The following is a 17,513-nucleotide window of genomic DNA, read 5'->3' as shown; positions in this document are numbered from 1 at the left end:
TTGAGATAATGACTCAATTATATAAGATTGTGTTACTTCGGAGCATACTTCCTCTTACGAAAAAATTATATTTGTTTTTTACATTTTGATGATTTTGTGTAATTTACAACCTACTCATATTCAGTTATTATACAAAAACTCATTTTCATTGGTTGACAATTTTTTTAAATTTATTATGAAAATAATAGAAAACGGCTGATTTTGATTAATTAATTGAAATAAGATTTTTAAATTTAAATTAAAAAAAAAAAATTACTGAAAATTGAATTACTGAAATTTTTGAATTTAATAAAACGATAACTTTCAAAAAAAAAGATAAATATTGATTGTATGTATGTATCAACGATACGTAACACGATCATAAGCCACCTGCGGGAACAGAGCTATCCCTCAATTGAGATTGGTACTAAAGTGTCCTATCCCATACCTAAGTATCTGTTACATTTGTTTACACGGCCATCATGCCGGTGATAATAAATAAATGGAATTATTTTTTAAGAGTGCACTTATGGTACTTAGAGATATTAATAATCAAGTATACTTATTTAATGTAAATAATGGTTTTAAATTGTAAACATAAACCATAATGAGATGGGCAACTCTGAGCATATTACATTTTCAAATAACTGCGAAGTTAGCTGCGAAGTTTTTAAGACAATATTCTGATTTATTTTGCGCTAAGTTGCATGTTAAACTATTCCGTGAAAAATATATTCAATTATTAATGTGTGCAAATGGAGAAAACTTTTCATCCAACTTCGACCGCTGCAAGTTGAATGACACATGTCTCTGGAGTCCTAGTGAATTAGTAAGTAGCTGTCATAAAGCGAATGATAACTATGCCTGCATTGTACTGAACCAATCACTCCACTTGCCGACCGATATTGCAAAAAATATATGGCAAAATGGTAAATTTAATTAGATTTTACTAAACATAGCAATTCTTTTTGATTTATATATTTAATTGCAATTGAATAGCTAAAATACGTTGTTTAGTAGACGGTGGTGCAAATTGTTGGAAAGAATTTATAGACAAGTCAAATGAAAGCCTAAATCTTCCGGAATATATAACAGGAGATTTTGATTCAATTACGCAAGAAACAAGGAAATATTTTAATTCTCCGGATATTAAGTACCAACATACACCTGATCAGAATGAAACCGATTTTACAAAAGCGGTGCGGTTTTTACAGCCCCAGTTGGAAGCAAATGACATTCATAAGGTTATTGTATTCCAAGAAACTACAGGACGTCTGGATCACATTATGGCCAATATTAACACATTACATAAGCTCCAAAGCGATATCCTAAGCATTTATCTCTTGAGTAGTTCATCTTTAAGCTGGTTACTTTTGCCGGGTAAACATAAAATTATAGTTCCAAAGGAACTGGTCGACTGCCAACATTGGTGTGCATTAATACCTATTGGCAGTAAAGCGGATAAAGTAACTACTAGAGGATTAAAGTGGAATCTAAGTACGTTTTTTTATTTTAACTTAAAATATCTAACTAATTTCTAAATTCCTTCAGCACAATCTCCTTTGGAATTCGGTTTTATGGTAAGCACATCAAACACATATGCATCTAAAGAAGTTTATGTCAATACGGATAGTAGCTTAATTTGGTCTATGGGATTGTGGGCGGAGGACAAGCAATAATAGTACTTATATAAGAAACAACCATTAGTTTGTACTGCTTCTACTTATGTTGATAATTGTTATGTTTTATATAAGTTAATGTTATTGTAAAATAGTCGAATGGAGGCGAGTCTACACCTTGACTTTGTTAAAATAATATATTTTTCTATTTAATGTATGTATGTATATAGGAAGAGGTTAAAATAGTAGACTTGTTCTTAAAATGTATTAGTAAATAACAAAATGATCTAGTGATCTATCTGTCATGGACGGCTTTATACTTATATATATGTATATGTAAATATATGCACATAAAAAAATTCAAACACAAGTAGTTAATAAAAATCATGATTACAATCAATCAATACTGGCGTGACTTTTGCTGCAACAACAACCACAGCAAGTGTGACTTTTTTTTACGACAACCTACTGTCATTAAATAAATATATTACACAATCAAGATGAGTTCAATATTTTATTGATAATAAGATTATTCTAGGGAAACCATTTTTAATATAAAAAAATTATTATTATTAATGTAACAGAAGGAAAAATTAGTTTGGGATTATTTGTTTCCACGATCAGTTTTTATCACGCGTTGTTAAACGTTTCATGCGTACACGTGCCTGTTTCAAATGAATTAGCAATTTCATGTTGTTTGCGATAGTGGAGCTGTTGTTGGCATTATTACCACACATTGCGGTACGTAATCCATTTGAACGCACTCCACATGCCTGAGTTTGATGGAGCTGTAGTCGCTCCTTTGTTGTGAAGTATTTCTTACAAATTGTGCATGGATGGAAATGCAACGTGCCTTCACTATTGTTGGGTGCTGTATTGTTTTGAACCGAATTTTTTTGAATACCATGACATTGTTGAAGATGATGCAACATTTTTGGCTTACTCGATTTAGTTTTGGAACACAGTTTGCACTTTAGATATGCTTGGAATGGCATATGGGTGAAACGATGACGCTGTAGTACAGCAAATTGAGTAGTATGTTGGACATCCATGCAGTCGAGGCAGAGGTAAGACTGCTTATTTTCGAGCAATTGAAAATTAGTTTGAATTGCATTCTCAATGTTATGTTCTTTAAAAACGTGTGTTCGCCAGCTAGCTTGTACGTCGAATTCGTTTCCACATTCTGGACAAAGATAAATAATATTTTCCTCAAACATTGCTTTCTTGTTGACATCAACGGCTGGAGACATTTTTGTTATTTTCATATTATTTTCGTTTGTTATTTGTTCCTTTGTAATTCTTGGTGATATCTCAGCTTCGCTAAGCTTTAATCGTTTTCGTGGTGGTGTCGACAAAAAATTCTGTTTGTGTTCTGTTAGTTCGTTATTGTCATCAATTGCATCGATTTCAATGCTTATGACCAGCTCTTCATCTGGCTGATTTTGTTGTTTGGTATTTTCATTTTTAACCAATTCCTTTGATTCATTTTTTTTGTTGATTATAGTAGAATTTAATTCATCTTCAATAGATTCAAAAACATCGGCACACAATTCTTCAAAGTCTTCTTCTGTAACTGACTCTGTGGGGGTGGTACCAGATTTTTGCTGCACCATATCAAAATCCTTAATTATTCTTATATTACTTCGTCGTAATGTACCAGTGGTTGATGACGTAGAGGTTTGTTTTTGAGCGGCAAGGCGAGCCTTTTCACTGGCATATGTTTGCTTCTTAACTGGTCGCCCGCGACTATTTTCCCCACTTGTGTCTCCTGCTTCATAACTATTTGTACATTTATAACGTCTTAAAATTGCATCTAATTCTGTATTGAGGCGATCATTTATTTTCGCTCCCCATTCAATTGGTTTCTTGATATATGGTTTGGCTTCGTTAAAATGACGTGGATGAGCATACACGAAATGTCGAAATATTTCTGATTTGAATGATTTCTTTACCAAACAAAATGCGCATTTAAAATATAATCGAAAGGGAAGATGTGTAAAGCGATGTCGTTGCAATTTTGACTGTTCATTGGTGTAGAGCAGTTTACGACATTGCAAGCAGTAGTGGTTGCGGGAACCGGAGATACGATGCATTCGTAAATCATCAGATGTAGATGGATGAATGTCCAAATGTTTTAGCCACTGCTCAAACTTTTCTATAACCTTACCGCAGTGTGGACATATAAAACGTAAATAGAATTCCGTATTTAAACGTGCATCGCACACCATTTTCTGTTCGGCTGTTTGTGCAAAATTGCTGCTGGTTGTGGTTTCTCCCTCGACATTCCTCATTTTGTCTGCCATTATAATTTGTCGGCTATGGAAGCGATAGAGATGTTCGCATAATGCACGCTTACGCGTGAAACCACCTTTGCAATGCCGACAACGATATGTGCGATTAAATGGCAAGTGTAGAAAGCGATGATATTGGAGTAAGGCAATGGCCTGGTTCGCGTTAGCCACCCATTTATGGCAAACCTGACATTCATGGAAGCTTTCACTGATTTCTTTGAAATCAAAATCTTCTGGAGTTTTATTAATGTAATCATGTTCCTCGTTCAAATGGCGTCGCCAATCCTGTTGTGATTCGAATTCTACGCCACACTCGGGACACACAAATGTCATGTGCTTCTCTAAACGAGGATTAGCAAAATCGTTATGACCATTGTAGGTACTACTGGCACTTGCACTGGACATTTTTCAATCATTTAAAGTTTCCTTTTTTCTTAATATTTGATAATTAAAAAAGCGAATCATAAAAATACTACTTTGATACTTATACGAATAATTTCATGGTATATACGAAAAAATGAATTCCTTATTTTAAGTTGCCACTTGCAACAAATTGATAAACAGCTGTCAACATTTTCTGAGGCATTCAAAAAATATTCGAAACCATATTCATTTGAAAATTATTCGGTCTTAATGTTGGGTAAAATATATAGCTAATTTACCATCGATGATTTTGTTAAATTCTATTAAATACTAAACACGGTTTTGTTTTGTTTCTGCAAATGACGCAGATATATATATGTTGCTGCCTGTTTCGAAATTATTGTTCTTAGCGTTGCCACTGCGGTATTTTTTTATTTATATATTCATGGGCTCATGAGCTCGTGTTCGATTCGAAATATATTTAATATGTGCATTACAAATGTGTACATTATATATTATATATATATATATTGATACGTGTTTCATAGCCAACTATTGAAATTGCCATCGAGTTAATTATACCAAATTATATTTCTATGATTTTATATTCTTTATGTATGTTTCACTACATTTTCCAAACGCATTATTAAATGTCAATCTATCATCTTTTTTTCTTTCCACGACATTTATTACTGTCAGGTGCTGTCCTCTTTAGATTTCATGTACTGCTGAATTTTCCCCAAAAAAAAACCTTGTAGGATTTTTACGTGAGTATCACACGGTAGAAAGTGTATAAATAACGATTTTTCTTATTGAAAAGCACAAAAGGAGATTTCTACAGGAAATATATTGTTTGTTGGCAATACATTTAACTTTTATGTAAACGATATCAAAACGAATTCAATAGACTTAATGTGTGAGTGATGAAAATTGTTGAGCAAGGTGTGAAAACCTAATCGGTACTACGTTGTGTCTCCAAACCACCCACCCGCCACCCAGAGGAAAAAATCGAATGTGTGATTAACGACGATAAACTGTTGTTTTTGCCATTTCTTGCCAACAATAAAAGTATAAACGCGTCTCCTTACACGCAATATATTAGTTGTGTACGTAAAAAGGCTAATATTTTGCCCACTATTATATGACTGTTTTTGAAAATAATTAAATAAATGAATTGATAATTAATTTCACATATTAAGTACACAAGCAAATAAAAAGTGTCTACATATGATACGCAATTGAAGAAATTATATACCTAAATTAGTAATTTGTACAAGAGTTGGGTAAAACGGGAAGCACAACCATACAAGCTGCGTCGTCAGCGACGTACAAACGGACCACAACAAACAGGCAACAGAAATATAATTTCTATTGTTTAGCAACGTATTATTTAGTGCAAGTGTACTTTAGGTGGTGGTTTAGTTTTGGGTACTTTGGCGTGAGCCCGTCATGTCCGACATCATGAACATCGATAGCATTATTTCACGATTATTAGAAGGTTGGTATCAACAAGTTTCTCTAGAGACTATACTAAAGCACTTAAATTTTTATAAATAATTAACTTAATACATCAACTTATATACATTCAGTGCGCGGCGCACGTCCTGGAAAAAATGTTCAACTATCTGAAAGTGAAATACGTGGTCTATGCCTCAAGTCACGTGAAATATTCTTATCGCAACCTATTCTACTAGAACTGGAAGCACCTTTGAAAATTTGCGGTAAGTCTTTAATTATTTATGAATTTATTTAAATAAACTGACGCCAATCGGCATTATCCAACTAAAATAAAATTTATAAAAAGATTAATGAGGGGTAAAATCAACAATTAATTAAATCGACAATCAAAATTTTAACTTTGGACTGGGGTATTTTATTAGACGTAATTTGATTTCTGGAATAAAGACCCGTAGCGAGACACTATAGAAGTCCACTTCAGTTCTCGCACAGGCGCGAATTCGAAACAACTTTTGATTTCAGGCACGTCAATCAGACCATTTACTACTTTAAAGCAAAATATTAAGTCAGCTACCTGATCACGTGCTTGCAGGTTAGTGACATTGAAATGGTCGTAGATGTCATTTAATGAGCTATGTCCTCCAGAGGGGTCATTATGGTATTAATTTTTATTTTTCGATACGTTTTATTGGGGTGTGAGTAAGGAAAGGCCAAATTATGGAGTCGTATTTGAAAACTGGAAGAATCAGAACTTTTGTGCAAAACAAACTTAGTCCCAAAATACTTTATTAATAATAATAAAATACAAGAGTAACAGATAAAAACCACAATATAGTCATTATTAAAACGTTCCAAATAGAAATTTATTTACGTAACTAGAAAGAGATGAGAGGTTTTTAATTCCGCATTAGTCATTTATGAAATGTTTAATAGTAATAATAAATGCTTTAATAACAATAACAAAAGTATTAGTGAAAGGTGAAAATAAATGTAGATAATGCATGACTAGAACATTTGGTTGTAATATCTCTGAGTACTGTAGATTATTTTAGCATCTAAGTTATGACATTCAAATTAATATATACATATATATTATTTTTTGCTTTTAATAAAAAAGAAGTGAGTTTCAGTTGGCATTTGACAAGAAAGAAGATGTATGAACACTCTTTTTACGGCTCAAAGCATTTTATGAGCTTTTTGGTCGAAATCAAAGTAAGCGAGGAAATTTTTGTTTATATCTGCTGTATCTCTTTTTCGTCTGGAGAGTTTTAATGATTTGTCCAATGTCCTTAGTTTTGTATAGATATGTCTATTGTGCATATTTGTATAGTAATTATCCCTTAAATTGTTGTTGTATTACCATGTCATAGGTTTTTACTTTTAAAATTCCTATCTGAGGATCGATGATCGTACTGGCACTTAACTTTTTACTTTATATTTGCGTAGGCGATATCCATGGTCAATATTACGATCTGCTTCGTCTTTTTGAATACGGCGGTTTTCCACCAGAATCGAATTATCTATTTTTGGGCGACTATGTCGATCGTGGCAAGCAGTCATTGGAGACTATTTGTCTGTTACTGGCTTACAAAATTAAATATTCAGAGAACTTTTTCTTGCTGCGTGGAAATCACGAATGCGCCAGCATAAATAGAATTTACGGGTGCGTACATGCTTTGTGTTTAATTTTGGTTAGCATAGGCGTATTTACTTAACGAATTTCGTCTTTTGTGTTTTTGCAGTTTTTACGACGAGTGCAAACGTCGGTATACAATAAAGCTGTGGAAAACGTTTACAGATTGCTTTAATTGTTTGCCTGTCGCGGCTATTGGTAAGTTTATTACATAAACATTAATTAATAGGTATACGGACGTACGTACGCCAAATGCTTTTTGAGTTGGTTTAAAATTTTGGTGCACAAGTATATAGTTTATCGTTGTTCGACAACTTTAAATATTGTTAGCGAAAAAATTTATGATTTCAATGAAATTAAAAAACTTGGGAATAAATTTAAATTTTTATAGCCATAATATCATTGAATTTGTACTTTGCAGTTGATGAAAAAATTTTCTGCTGTCACGGTGGTCTCAGTCCCGATTTGTCGTCAATGGAGCAAATTAGACGCATTATGCGTCCAACAGATGTGCCCGATCAGGGTTTACTATGTGATCTCTTGTGGTCAGATCCTGATAAGGATACAATGGGTTGGGGAGAAAATGATCGTGGTGTGAGCTTCACATTTGGCGCTGAGGTGAGCTCTCTTTAATTTCTGCATATACACGTTTAAAGAATTCCAAAACATTACAGGTTGTTGGGAAATTTTTACAAAAGCACGACTTCGATTTGATATGTCGCGCGCATCAGGTTGTTGAAGATGGTTATGAGTTCTTTGCTAAAAGACAATTAGTCACACTCTTTTCGGCACCAAATTACTGTGGTGAATTTGACAATGCAGGTATGTGACCCACGCGTAAACTTGATATACTTAGGAAATGTTTTCAAAAGCGTAAGTAAATTAAGAGGGGAATGTGAGAACTGCATTATTAAACTGCAGGAATTTGCTAACCTTTAATTGAAATGTAGTACAAATGGCTGCTAGATTTCTTACTAGTGCTTTTATAACCCACATGTAGCGAACATTTTTCCAAATCTTTGTGAATCAATGCAATTCTAGAATGATAAAATACTAATTATTATTTCTGAAGAGCTTTTCTCAATCTAATTGTTCGATTAATTTATTTTATTCCTTCTATTTTCATTCGCCCAGGTGCAATGATGTCTGTGGATGATACACTTATGTGTTCTTTCCAAATACTGAAGCCGGCTGATAAGCGCCGCTTCGTCTATCCGAATTTCGGCAGTTCAGCGCGTCCGTTAACTCCGCCACGCGGTGCCAATAATAAAAACAAAAAGAAATAAATAAATGTGCAAACTTAGTAGAATTAAAAAGAAAATAATTATACAAATTCAAAAGGCGGCACGATAAAGGCGTAATTCAAAAAATTGTTAAATAATGCAGAAAACGAAAACATAACAAACAGAGATGTAAAGAAAAAACATAAAAGGCACTGCAATAACAAAACCTTACAAATAGTGCAAATAAAAGTAAGAAGGACGAAGACGAAAAAGCTGTAAAGTACGCAGCTGCCACACAAAATCACATAATTTGTATTTGTGTAAGCCTATACACAATAATAATCACCAACAACACAACACATAAAAAATCAAAACTTTTTGTTGACAGTACCGCATTTTTTCACTATTTTTTAAGTAGCTCCTTGCAAAATCTTTTTTTATTTTATAATTTCAATATGTATAAAGGCTTTATTTTTTATGCAAATGCACTGTTCGCAAAATTATACTAAAAGACGTGCGTTCAATTCAATTTATTTTTGAAAACATATATTATAAGGCTAAATTCGAAATACAAACAAACGACAAACGACGGTTTTTAAAATAGTGTTGCGAACGGTTATTGTTAAATTGAATGGGGTTTTTTAGTACAAGCTAAATGTGTAATTTCGAATATTTACATGTATATTAGACATTAAGCACAAACAACAACAGAGTACAGGTAATGTGAAATATTTTCATCCTAGTTCGGAATTATTTTCACAAAACAAGATATATAATTGTACCATTGCACATATAATTTGTAAATATGTATGTTACAGAGATTCCTGAAACATTAAAGTTGTAAAAAATATATTTTCTTCCGAAACCCAAAAATGATTTTTTCGAATTTGCCAACCGTTATATGTATATACATACATACATACAGTGGCGTAGCTACAACTTCGGGCGCCCGGGGCCAAGGATATTCTGCCGCCCCCCTTTCATGAGGTGGTTCGAACAAAAGTGAATTTTTACATAATATCCTCGATATTAAGTATATAAAATTAAGGAACTAGAAGCCACGCAAATTCTGAAGTTCCAAAATTCTCACAATATGGTTTTTGAGGAAATTGATAGTAAATTTACAAGACATCTTATTAAAAGCCGTAGAAAAAACCCATTTTCGCCCTATATCTTGTATACTTTTGACACAATTTGAAGGAATTTTTGCCCGAATTGGAGTTTTAAAAAACAGCGAAGATCGTTTGCCGCCCCCAAGACGTTGCGCCCGGGGCGACGATTTTTTAAAAAAGAAACAAAATTTCGAAAAAATAGTACCAAACACTAGATTTTAAAAACTATGGGATATTATTGTTGATTATGTATGTATTGTATAATTTTTTCATGAATCATGCTTTGACTACCGCCAATCAGATTTCCATTGCGCGCATAAAAAGCTTGCATTTCTTTCCTGGGATAATATATTTGTCACTTGTTGCTGAAAACGTAATCGGACAGCCGAAATAATTCGATTTGGTGAAAAATCTCATGAAATTTATTATATTTATACAATTTCAATACTTAATTAAACACTGTAATAATTAAAAAGTAATTTAAAAACTTCATTTTCTATATTTTTTGTGGAATATTTGGCTGCATAAAGCTGGCCGTAACTTTTTGGCGTTATTATATAATATAACTTAACTTTATTTTGAACAAAACCTATATGTGCTTTGGTTGCCTATGTACTATTTTCAACAAACGATATCGATGAAAATTCATTCTGCATATGTATATGTATGTATGTATGTATGTATGCGGTACAAATTTATGATTTCTCGCTTCTACCAAAAATTTGTGAATTCAATATTTTCTTATACGAATATAGATATACATTAAGCTGCATGCCACATTTTTTTACTGTTAAAAATTTTTAAACACACTCATACATACGACACACGGAACATTTTAATAAAATTAACTGCATGATTTTCTCAATCTAGTTTTAAGTTTAGCAGTTGCATTGATTTACACCAAAAACAAAGATAACAACAACAAATAAAAATATTCGTAAGTAGCAAGGTCGAGAGAAAATCAGAGTTATAGTGCAGCTAACAAATACAAAAACAAAACCCGGAGCAAGACAAACTCCAAAACGAATGGATGTGCACTACATTTGATATAAAATTTGTAAAATAACAACAACAAAAATTAGCCATAAGAAAATTATGTGTGTAAAAATAAAAAAGCTATTCAATATATTTGCAAAAATAAGACAAGCTAACAAAAACTCGATTTGTACGAACAACTCAACATAATGACAAAAATAATGCGTTACTATATTGTTACCAGCTAGTTTAAATGTATAAGTATGTACATGCATAAATTATTCTATGTACCCGAAAATAAATCACTTTCCTCTTTATATGCCACTAAAACATTGTGAACTAGTTTGTATTTTGATATATTTTGAACGTCGTTGGTTAAATGATGACACTCGAAAACTTGCCGGTACAAAATTGTTTTCTGTACATTGGCTATTAACACTATATAATTGTGTACTGTCTTGTCGATATATCGCAAATAACATTTTGACAAAAGAAAAATCTCTTTTTGAAATTTTATAGCAAATTCTCGAAAACAATAAGCATATTTATTAGCGGATTACTATCATTTGTTATCCATTTGTCTCTTAGCTATTCTGTAAATAAGTTGGTTTTAAGCAATTGCTATAAAAATTTAAATTTGTCAAATAAAAAAAAATTAAATTGTTTTTTTTTTTTTTTTGTTTATATATGTATATCTTACTATTTCAAGTCGAAAATTGTGTAATCATCGAAAAAAATATATATGTATATTTTGAATTTTTCATAAATAATACTAAAACTTGCAAACATAACGGAAAATTCTGTATTTGTGAAAAGTAAAAGTTTTAAGTACAATTAATTTGGTTGCCATTGGTATCGTACAGATAGTGAATTTTCAAGATTACAGACAATTTTTTTATGTAAGCTCTCAGTTTGATGATATTTCGAAAATTACACGACTGAAGAAATTCATATGGTTGTTGGTTTGATTCCTGGACAATTCGTAAATTATGTATGTCTTTATATATGTACATATTAAGTGTATTTATCAATAGTTTGGTATAGCTGGTTCATATTTATTATCTGAGCTAATTCGAAAATATCAGACCTTGGACAAACCCTTTTTTGTAATAAAAATGGCTGTAAGTCTACAATTGCATTTGATCATATTTTTAGGAAAAAAAAATTTTTTAAATTATATTTCCTAAAGCCAAAATGCTTCGATTCTTTGAAATTATAAAAGCAAATTTGAATCAAAATTATTTACTATTACTGATACATTTGTATGTGTATACAGTATCGGACAAAACTAAAGCACCACCTAATATTTGTTAGGAAAAATCGTACCACGCTACTTTAAAAGTACGTTATTCGTTGAAGACATTGGCAATAAACCGTTACAAATATTATTGAGATATTTTGTAAAGAGAATTTTGACGTCGTCACTGTTCAGTTGCATTTAGAGTTTAAGAATCAAAATTGGCAGAAAATAATTATTCAGCCGACTTTACAAATAAAATAATAAGTGATTTACAAAACGGTTTACCTCAACATAATAAAATTAGTTAAAAATATTCGATGAATAGATCAGTGGTGCCCCCGATTAATGAATAAATTTCAGGAAACTGGCAATGTACTTTCCCGGCACAGCTGAGGAAGACAGCGAAAAACTTCTTAAAGAGACGATTCATTTAGGTTATCCAAATTTATGCCACAGTCTTTTCCAATCAAATACAGAAAAACTTTTGTTTACTAGTTAATTAATGCACGAACAATTAGAAGACGAGCTGTTGAGGCCGAGTTGTTCTGTTGGCGTTCAGCTAGAAAGTCCTTTACTTAGCAAAAAATTGAGACAAACTCATATTTGCGACAGCTCATCTCGATTGGAGCATTCAGAAATTGAATACCATTTTATTCTCAGACGAAACGAAATATAATATTTAAAAATCGAATGGCAAAAGATGTCTGAGAAGGCCGAAAGAACAAGGACTCAAACCTAAGTATTATGTTGCGACCATTTAATATGGCGGTGGTAATGTTATGGTCTGGAGCTCTTCCTCTGGGCACGACCTATTCATTTAATAAATGGAATAAGGCTAGTTTACAACGACATTTTAAACGGGATGTTACCGTATGCTGAAAAGGATATGTCACTATAATGGTAGTTCCAGCAGGACAATGATCCTAAGCATAACTCTAGGCATTGCAAAACTTGGTTGTGAAGTTACAGAGTTGATGTTTTAGATTTGCCTCGATGTCAAATCCAACGAAAACTTTTGGGAGATCGTTAGTTCCAAAATAAATAGCGAAAACTGTAAAACCAAGGGTCAACCTTTAGAACCTGAAACAATTGCTTGGAATGGCATACCACATGATATATAGTAAATAATTTAATTTCTTCTACGCCTAAAATGTGCTTTTCAGTTATCCAAAATAAAGGATTTGCTACTTTTTTTTTAATTTTCAGATATTATTTTCAAACCGTTGAAAAGGGTGCTTTAGTTTTGTCCAGTTAATTTTTAAACCATAAATGTTTTTGTTGTTTTAACTTATTTAATTTTGAAAACTGAAAATGAAAAGCTTTATTTTAATAAAAATTAATAAACAACCCATTGAAAAATGTCAAAATTTTACATTTATTTATTTTTATTGCCTGAAAACAGCTAAGTTCGAGCTGAACCATAGTAGGGGGTGCTTTAGTTTTGTCCAATACTGTATAAACACATTCTATTAAAGACATTCTTTAATGTTCAAATTGGTTGAATATATACATAAATATATACATACATACATTAGTAATTGTTAGTTGTTAAAACTTGAAGCTTAATAAATCATGGCAAAACACAATAAAAATTTGAATAGTAAAATACAAATTTTTGAAACCATTTTATTCGGAAAAAGTGTTTTCGACTTTTAGCTGGCTCTTAAAAGAAGCAATGTAAATTTAAAAAATTTTATTTTAATGGCTGAGATGAACAATTTTATGAGGCGTCGTTTCGAGGAAATTTTCAAAAAAAAAAATTGTTTTAAAATTGGAGCTGCATTGTTAATTTATTTTATTTCGTAAACTTCATCTACGATATACATACTTGATAAGGTGTGCGAAATCCGGGACATCCAATACAAATGAAAGCAATTTGTTAAATTTTTTCAAAATTACAAAATATAGAGCTTCATCAACGAGAAAAAGGTTTCTAGTGACTCCAAATAAAATATTTAATCATTAAAAGACAATGTAATTTTCAAGCGAATATAATACAATTATGATATATTGGTAACAATAAAGAAATATGAGCAACAACAAAAAAGTGCAAACAAAATGAAATGATAATTTTGTTCAAAATATATTTTATACGTATTTTTTATTTTATTAAAGCTTATTAAAACAGTTGCATTCCAGTGGAGTGTGTGCAAAAGACAAAAAGAAAAGCAAAAAATTGTGCATGATTCTCGAATTGCCACTTCGCAAGTCTAGAGATTTTTCGAGTGCTACATGTTTCAAAAGTAGATTGAAGGTTGTTTAATTATTATCGAAAAACATTTTCCCAATATTTAAAGACAGACACAAAGAGCTTCAAAATTATGAAGAGAGCAGAGAAAATGTAGAGTAAAAGTGAATTTTTAATTTGTTTGCTCAAATAAAAATACTCAAAAGTTTAAGCAATTGCAATAGTCAGAAGAGAGAAAGAAGAAACTCATTGAATTTTGAAAACAAAAAACAAAAATGTTTTTTAAATTCTATTCAGACTAGTTCAAAAAACCACTCACATTTACATAAAAGAAATGTACTTGTATAACTTTTTTGCTGTTATCAGTTAAATACTGTACTAAGAAGTTGAATGTGCTTTGGCTGAACGATTCAAGTGTTGGCAGCTTTCAGCGTCAAATAAAGGAGCGAGTGCGCAAGCTCTTCCTATGTATATTCGATAAAATATAACGAGAGCTGGTGAAAGTTTCGCAATGTTTAAAGTTTTTGTTAGAAACATTTAAATTTTTCTGCAAGTGTTTCAAAACTTGTAATTTCTCAAAAGCTAAGTAAAAGTTTTTACCGCTTAAAGCTCATATTGTTAAGCTTTCACTATATAAAAAACCTTCTTGACGCTGCACCTATGTACATATATGAAGCAGCATGTTTATTGATATTTATAGAACATTTTTTAAAGATCAAAAGTTTCCGAAAGATTCTATTGTTATCCATTTTGATTTTGAGTTTCTGTTTTCTTTTTTTTGAATATGTGGATTCTTGTTTTATAATGCTGCATGGAAAATAGTGAACTGCTAGGAAAATTGCAATAAGCAAACGCAATAAATTTAATAAAATTGCAACATTGACTATTACAAGCAGTACTAAATAAAAATATTAATATATGTACAATCAAAAGAAAAATACAAAATATTGATTAAACTACAAAAGAAGATCAGCATTAGCATGTTTCAGTAAAAATAAAGCGAATAAAACTCAAACGCGTTTTGTGACACATTGTTTATATTATACGTACATACATATATAGTAATTGTATATGCATACACACACATGCATGCATATGTATAATAATTGTAATAATGAATATTAATAAATATTCTCTTGTAATTAATTAAAAAAAGAAACAAATAAATAAGTAAAATACGATATTCAACTACATAAATATATACAAGTATATTTCAGCGGGTTTACAAAGGGGAAAAAATCACAAATTTAAATAAAAAATACAAAAATGTAAAAAAGTAAAAAAAAATTAAAGAGGGTATATAAAAATTGTATGCATATTACTAAGAGAATAACTAAAAAAATTAACTTAACAATATATATATACTATTATTAAGCTACACTTGTAACAATAGCACTGTTTAATTTGAAAACGAATGAAAAGTATAATAAAAAATATACGAACATTTATTAAGTTGCATTAATTCTACACATTTGATAGTTAAGTATGGATTTTCAGAAATATTTTCTCATTGCTGTGCATTAAATGAAAGAATTTTATGATTTTATATATTTTTATTATTTTTTACGATTACGTATGCCATTACATATAAAATAACTGTATAAAATAAAACGAGAAGAAAAGCCAAGACGAGTGCACAGACACCAACAAATTTACCGCCTTGTGAGCTATGCCTCGTACTCGTATTATCATTCTGTAAAGAGACATTTTATCAGATAACCCGAGATATATGTAAGTACAGTACAGCTTCGTCCTATTTTGCATTGTTATCCTTAGATATGTCCGAAATTGTAACGAAAGACTTATGATAACCGTTGAACTAAAGTATTTTCATCCAAAGGCAGCACTACTCGGACTTCCGACCATTTGAAAAAATATAATTAGCAAGAAAGCTAAATTAAAAATAAAAAACAGACAAAAAGTCTTTATTTTGTTCAAAGAAACTTCTCGCAACTTTATACACTTTTTTCGAAAATGGATCAAGTTTGTTGCTTAAGTCTTTTATTTTAAGCGAGAAACAAATATAAAATGTTTACTTACTTATAAGCGCGCCGTCTATGGGTGGACTGTTGTGACGGCTTGCAAGATACATAAAACAATATGGCAACCACCACAAGAAAAGAGTTGTCAGTTGTTTTGTAAACAACCAGAGAACTTAAAACATATGGGGTCAGCCATAACAACATAAACAACCACCTTAAGCACAAAAGCACAACTGCCAAGTGCGAGAAATAAACATAACAACGGATAATGTAACCGGTTTGTCAAAGGTTTATAAAGTGGGTGCAATAACGTTAAATAAGACGCATTATTTATTAAAAATTTTCCGCTCTAAAGTTATTAGAAAAAATGTCAATAAATCGCGCGCAATACGATAGTAAATGTTATTGCAGCAGTGTTGCGTCGACATGTTGCAGCAATACCCATGTAAATTGCATCAAGCGCAAAACAACTGGCAGCGGAAGTATTTTCAGTGTTGCAAGCAAACGCGATAAACATATTTCTAATACAAGAACAGCGGCGAAGAATAAACAAAATACAGATTTTGTTAAAATAAAAAGAAAAACAACTCTGCCCGCCGAGGTCAACAAAAATCGTCGCGGACTCGGTCATACCAATTTGCATAGCACTACTAATTTTAGTCGACGCAATTCCGCCGCAACCACAGTAACATTTTCCACGTCTTGCGCTACGCCAGCCTCGTTTCACAGCTCGAATGCAACCGCGCCCTCGTTCGAAACACCGTCGCCGCCTCCATTGTCCACATCTACAAACACAATTTTAAAGAATTTGCCCGTAAGTATGTCAACGCTGGGCGATAACTTCAGCGCGTTGAGCGTTTCGTCAAAAAGTGACCGCGACAGCGATAGCGGCGACGCGCTGCCGCACGAATACACCGAGCAACGACGCTACTACGAGAGCGCAAAGCAGTTAATGAAGCTGATATCCGCACAGGGTGACAACTATGCCACGCTGAATCTTATCAGCGGCAGCGGTGTTGACGGTATTGCTGCCGCCGCTTGTGTGCGCGACGCGGACGTGAACGCGGAACGCTTGCGCCAATTACAAGAATTTCGTTTACAAAATGCTGAAGACTGTTTCAGTGTACATCGACGGTTAGATTTGCATTTGCCGATGCGTAAAAACACATTGACACCCGGTGGAATGGAGCAGCTGGTGTGTAAATTACAACGGGAGACTTTATCGTCGATGCAGGGTAAGATGGAGAGCTCAGGCACAAAAGGCATAAAAAGCGCAGTGGTTAAGGAGAGCGCGAAGAAACCACAGCGTACTGTAATTACTCCGTATGCGGCGCGTCAAAGATTATTAAAACTACGCTTGGAAGCAGAGGAGTTGAAACGCACGAAACCTGGTCCCAAGTATCGTCCATTGGAAAAAAGTTGTGCATTGCGTTATCAGGAGACCTACTAA

The 17,513-nt window shown here is 32.3% G+C and overlaps 4 protein-coding genes and 1 long non-coding RNA gene across 6 annotated transcripts in view; 4 read left to right on the top strand and 1 right to left on the bottom strand.

Moving 5' to 3' along the window:
• LOC126768079 (uncharacterized) overlaps positions 1-14,189 on the top strand; it is a 41,592-nt gene extending 27,403 nt beyond the window's left edge. Inside the window, exon 2 of the long non-coding RNA XR_007669201.1 lies at positions 12,728-14,189. This is a non-coding gene — a long non-coding RNA (uncharacterized LOC126768079). The remainder of the gene's footprint in view (positions 1-12,727) is intronic.
• LOC126768071 (thiamin pyrophosphokinase 1) lies at positions 447-2,002 on the top strand. Of its 2 annotated transcripts, none has more exons than XM_050485959.1 (3): positions 447-908; positions 997-1,476; positions 1,531-2,002. In XM_050485959.1, exons 1-3 carry the CDS (start codon positions 587-589, stop codon positions 1,656-1,658), a joined length of 930 nt encoding a protein of 309 aa, XP_050341916.1. In that variant the 5' UTR covers positions 447-586; the 3' UTR covers positions 1,659-2,002. The 2 variants fall into 2 exon arrangements, with proteins under 2 accessions (XP_050341916.1, XP_050341915.1); XM_050485958.1 differs by having other exon boundaries at positions 448-908; positions 979-1,476.
• On the bottom strand, positions 2,094-4,646 carry LOC126768053 (zinc finger protein 236). The gene has a single exon (XM_050485933.1). The coding sequence runs from the start codon at positions 4,292-4,294 to the stop codon at positions 2,219-2,221; it is 2,076 nt and encodes a 691-aa protein (XP_050341890.1). The 5' UTR covers positions 4,295-4,646; the 3' UTR covers positions 2,094-2,218.
• On the top strand, positions 5,663-10,983 carry LOC126768069 (serine/threonine-protein phosphatase alpha-1 isoform). The gene is made up of 7 exons (XM_050485955.1): positions 5,663-5,750; positions 5,842-5,973; positions 7,157-7,373; positions 7,453-7,541; positions 7,765-7,961; positions 8,018-8,165; positions 8,478-10,983. Exons 1-7 carry the CDS (start codon positions 5,702-5,704, stop codon positions 8,627-8,629), a joined length of 984 nt encoding a protein of 327 aa, XP_050341912.1. The 5' UTR covers positions 5,663-5,701; the 3' UTR covers positions 8,630-10,983.
• Positions 14,190-16,430: 2,241 nt separating the features above from the next.
• Positions 16,431-17,513, top strand: LOC126750904 (uncharacterized). The gene has a single exon (XM_050460687.1). The coding sequence runs from the start codon at positions 16,431-16,433 to the stop codon at positions 17,511-17,513; it is 1,083 nt and encodes a 360-aa protein (XP_050316644.1).

This window comes from Bactrocera neohumeralis, chromosome 2 (genome assembly GCF_024586455.1).
Source record: "Bactrocera neohumeralis isolate Rockhampton chromosome 2, APGP_CSIRO_Bneo_wtdbg2-racon-allhic-juicebox.fasta_v2, whole genome shotgun sequence".
Taxonomy (NCBI): Eukaryota; Metazoa; Arthropoda; class Insecta; order Diptera; family Tephritidae; genus Bactrocera; species Bactrocera neohumeralis.
The sequence above is the reverse complement of the archived record's forward strand: the minus strand, read 5'-3'. Positions and strand labels throughout refer to the sequence as shown.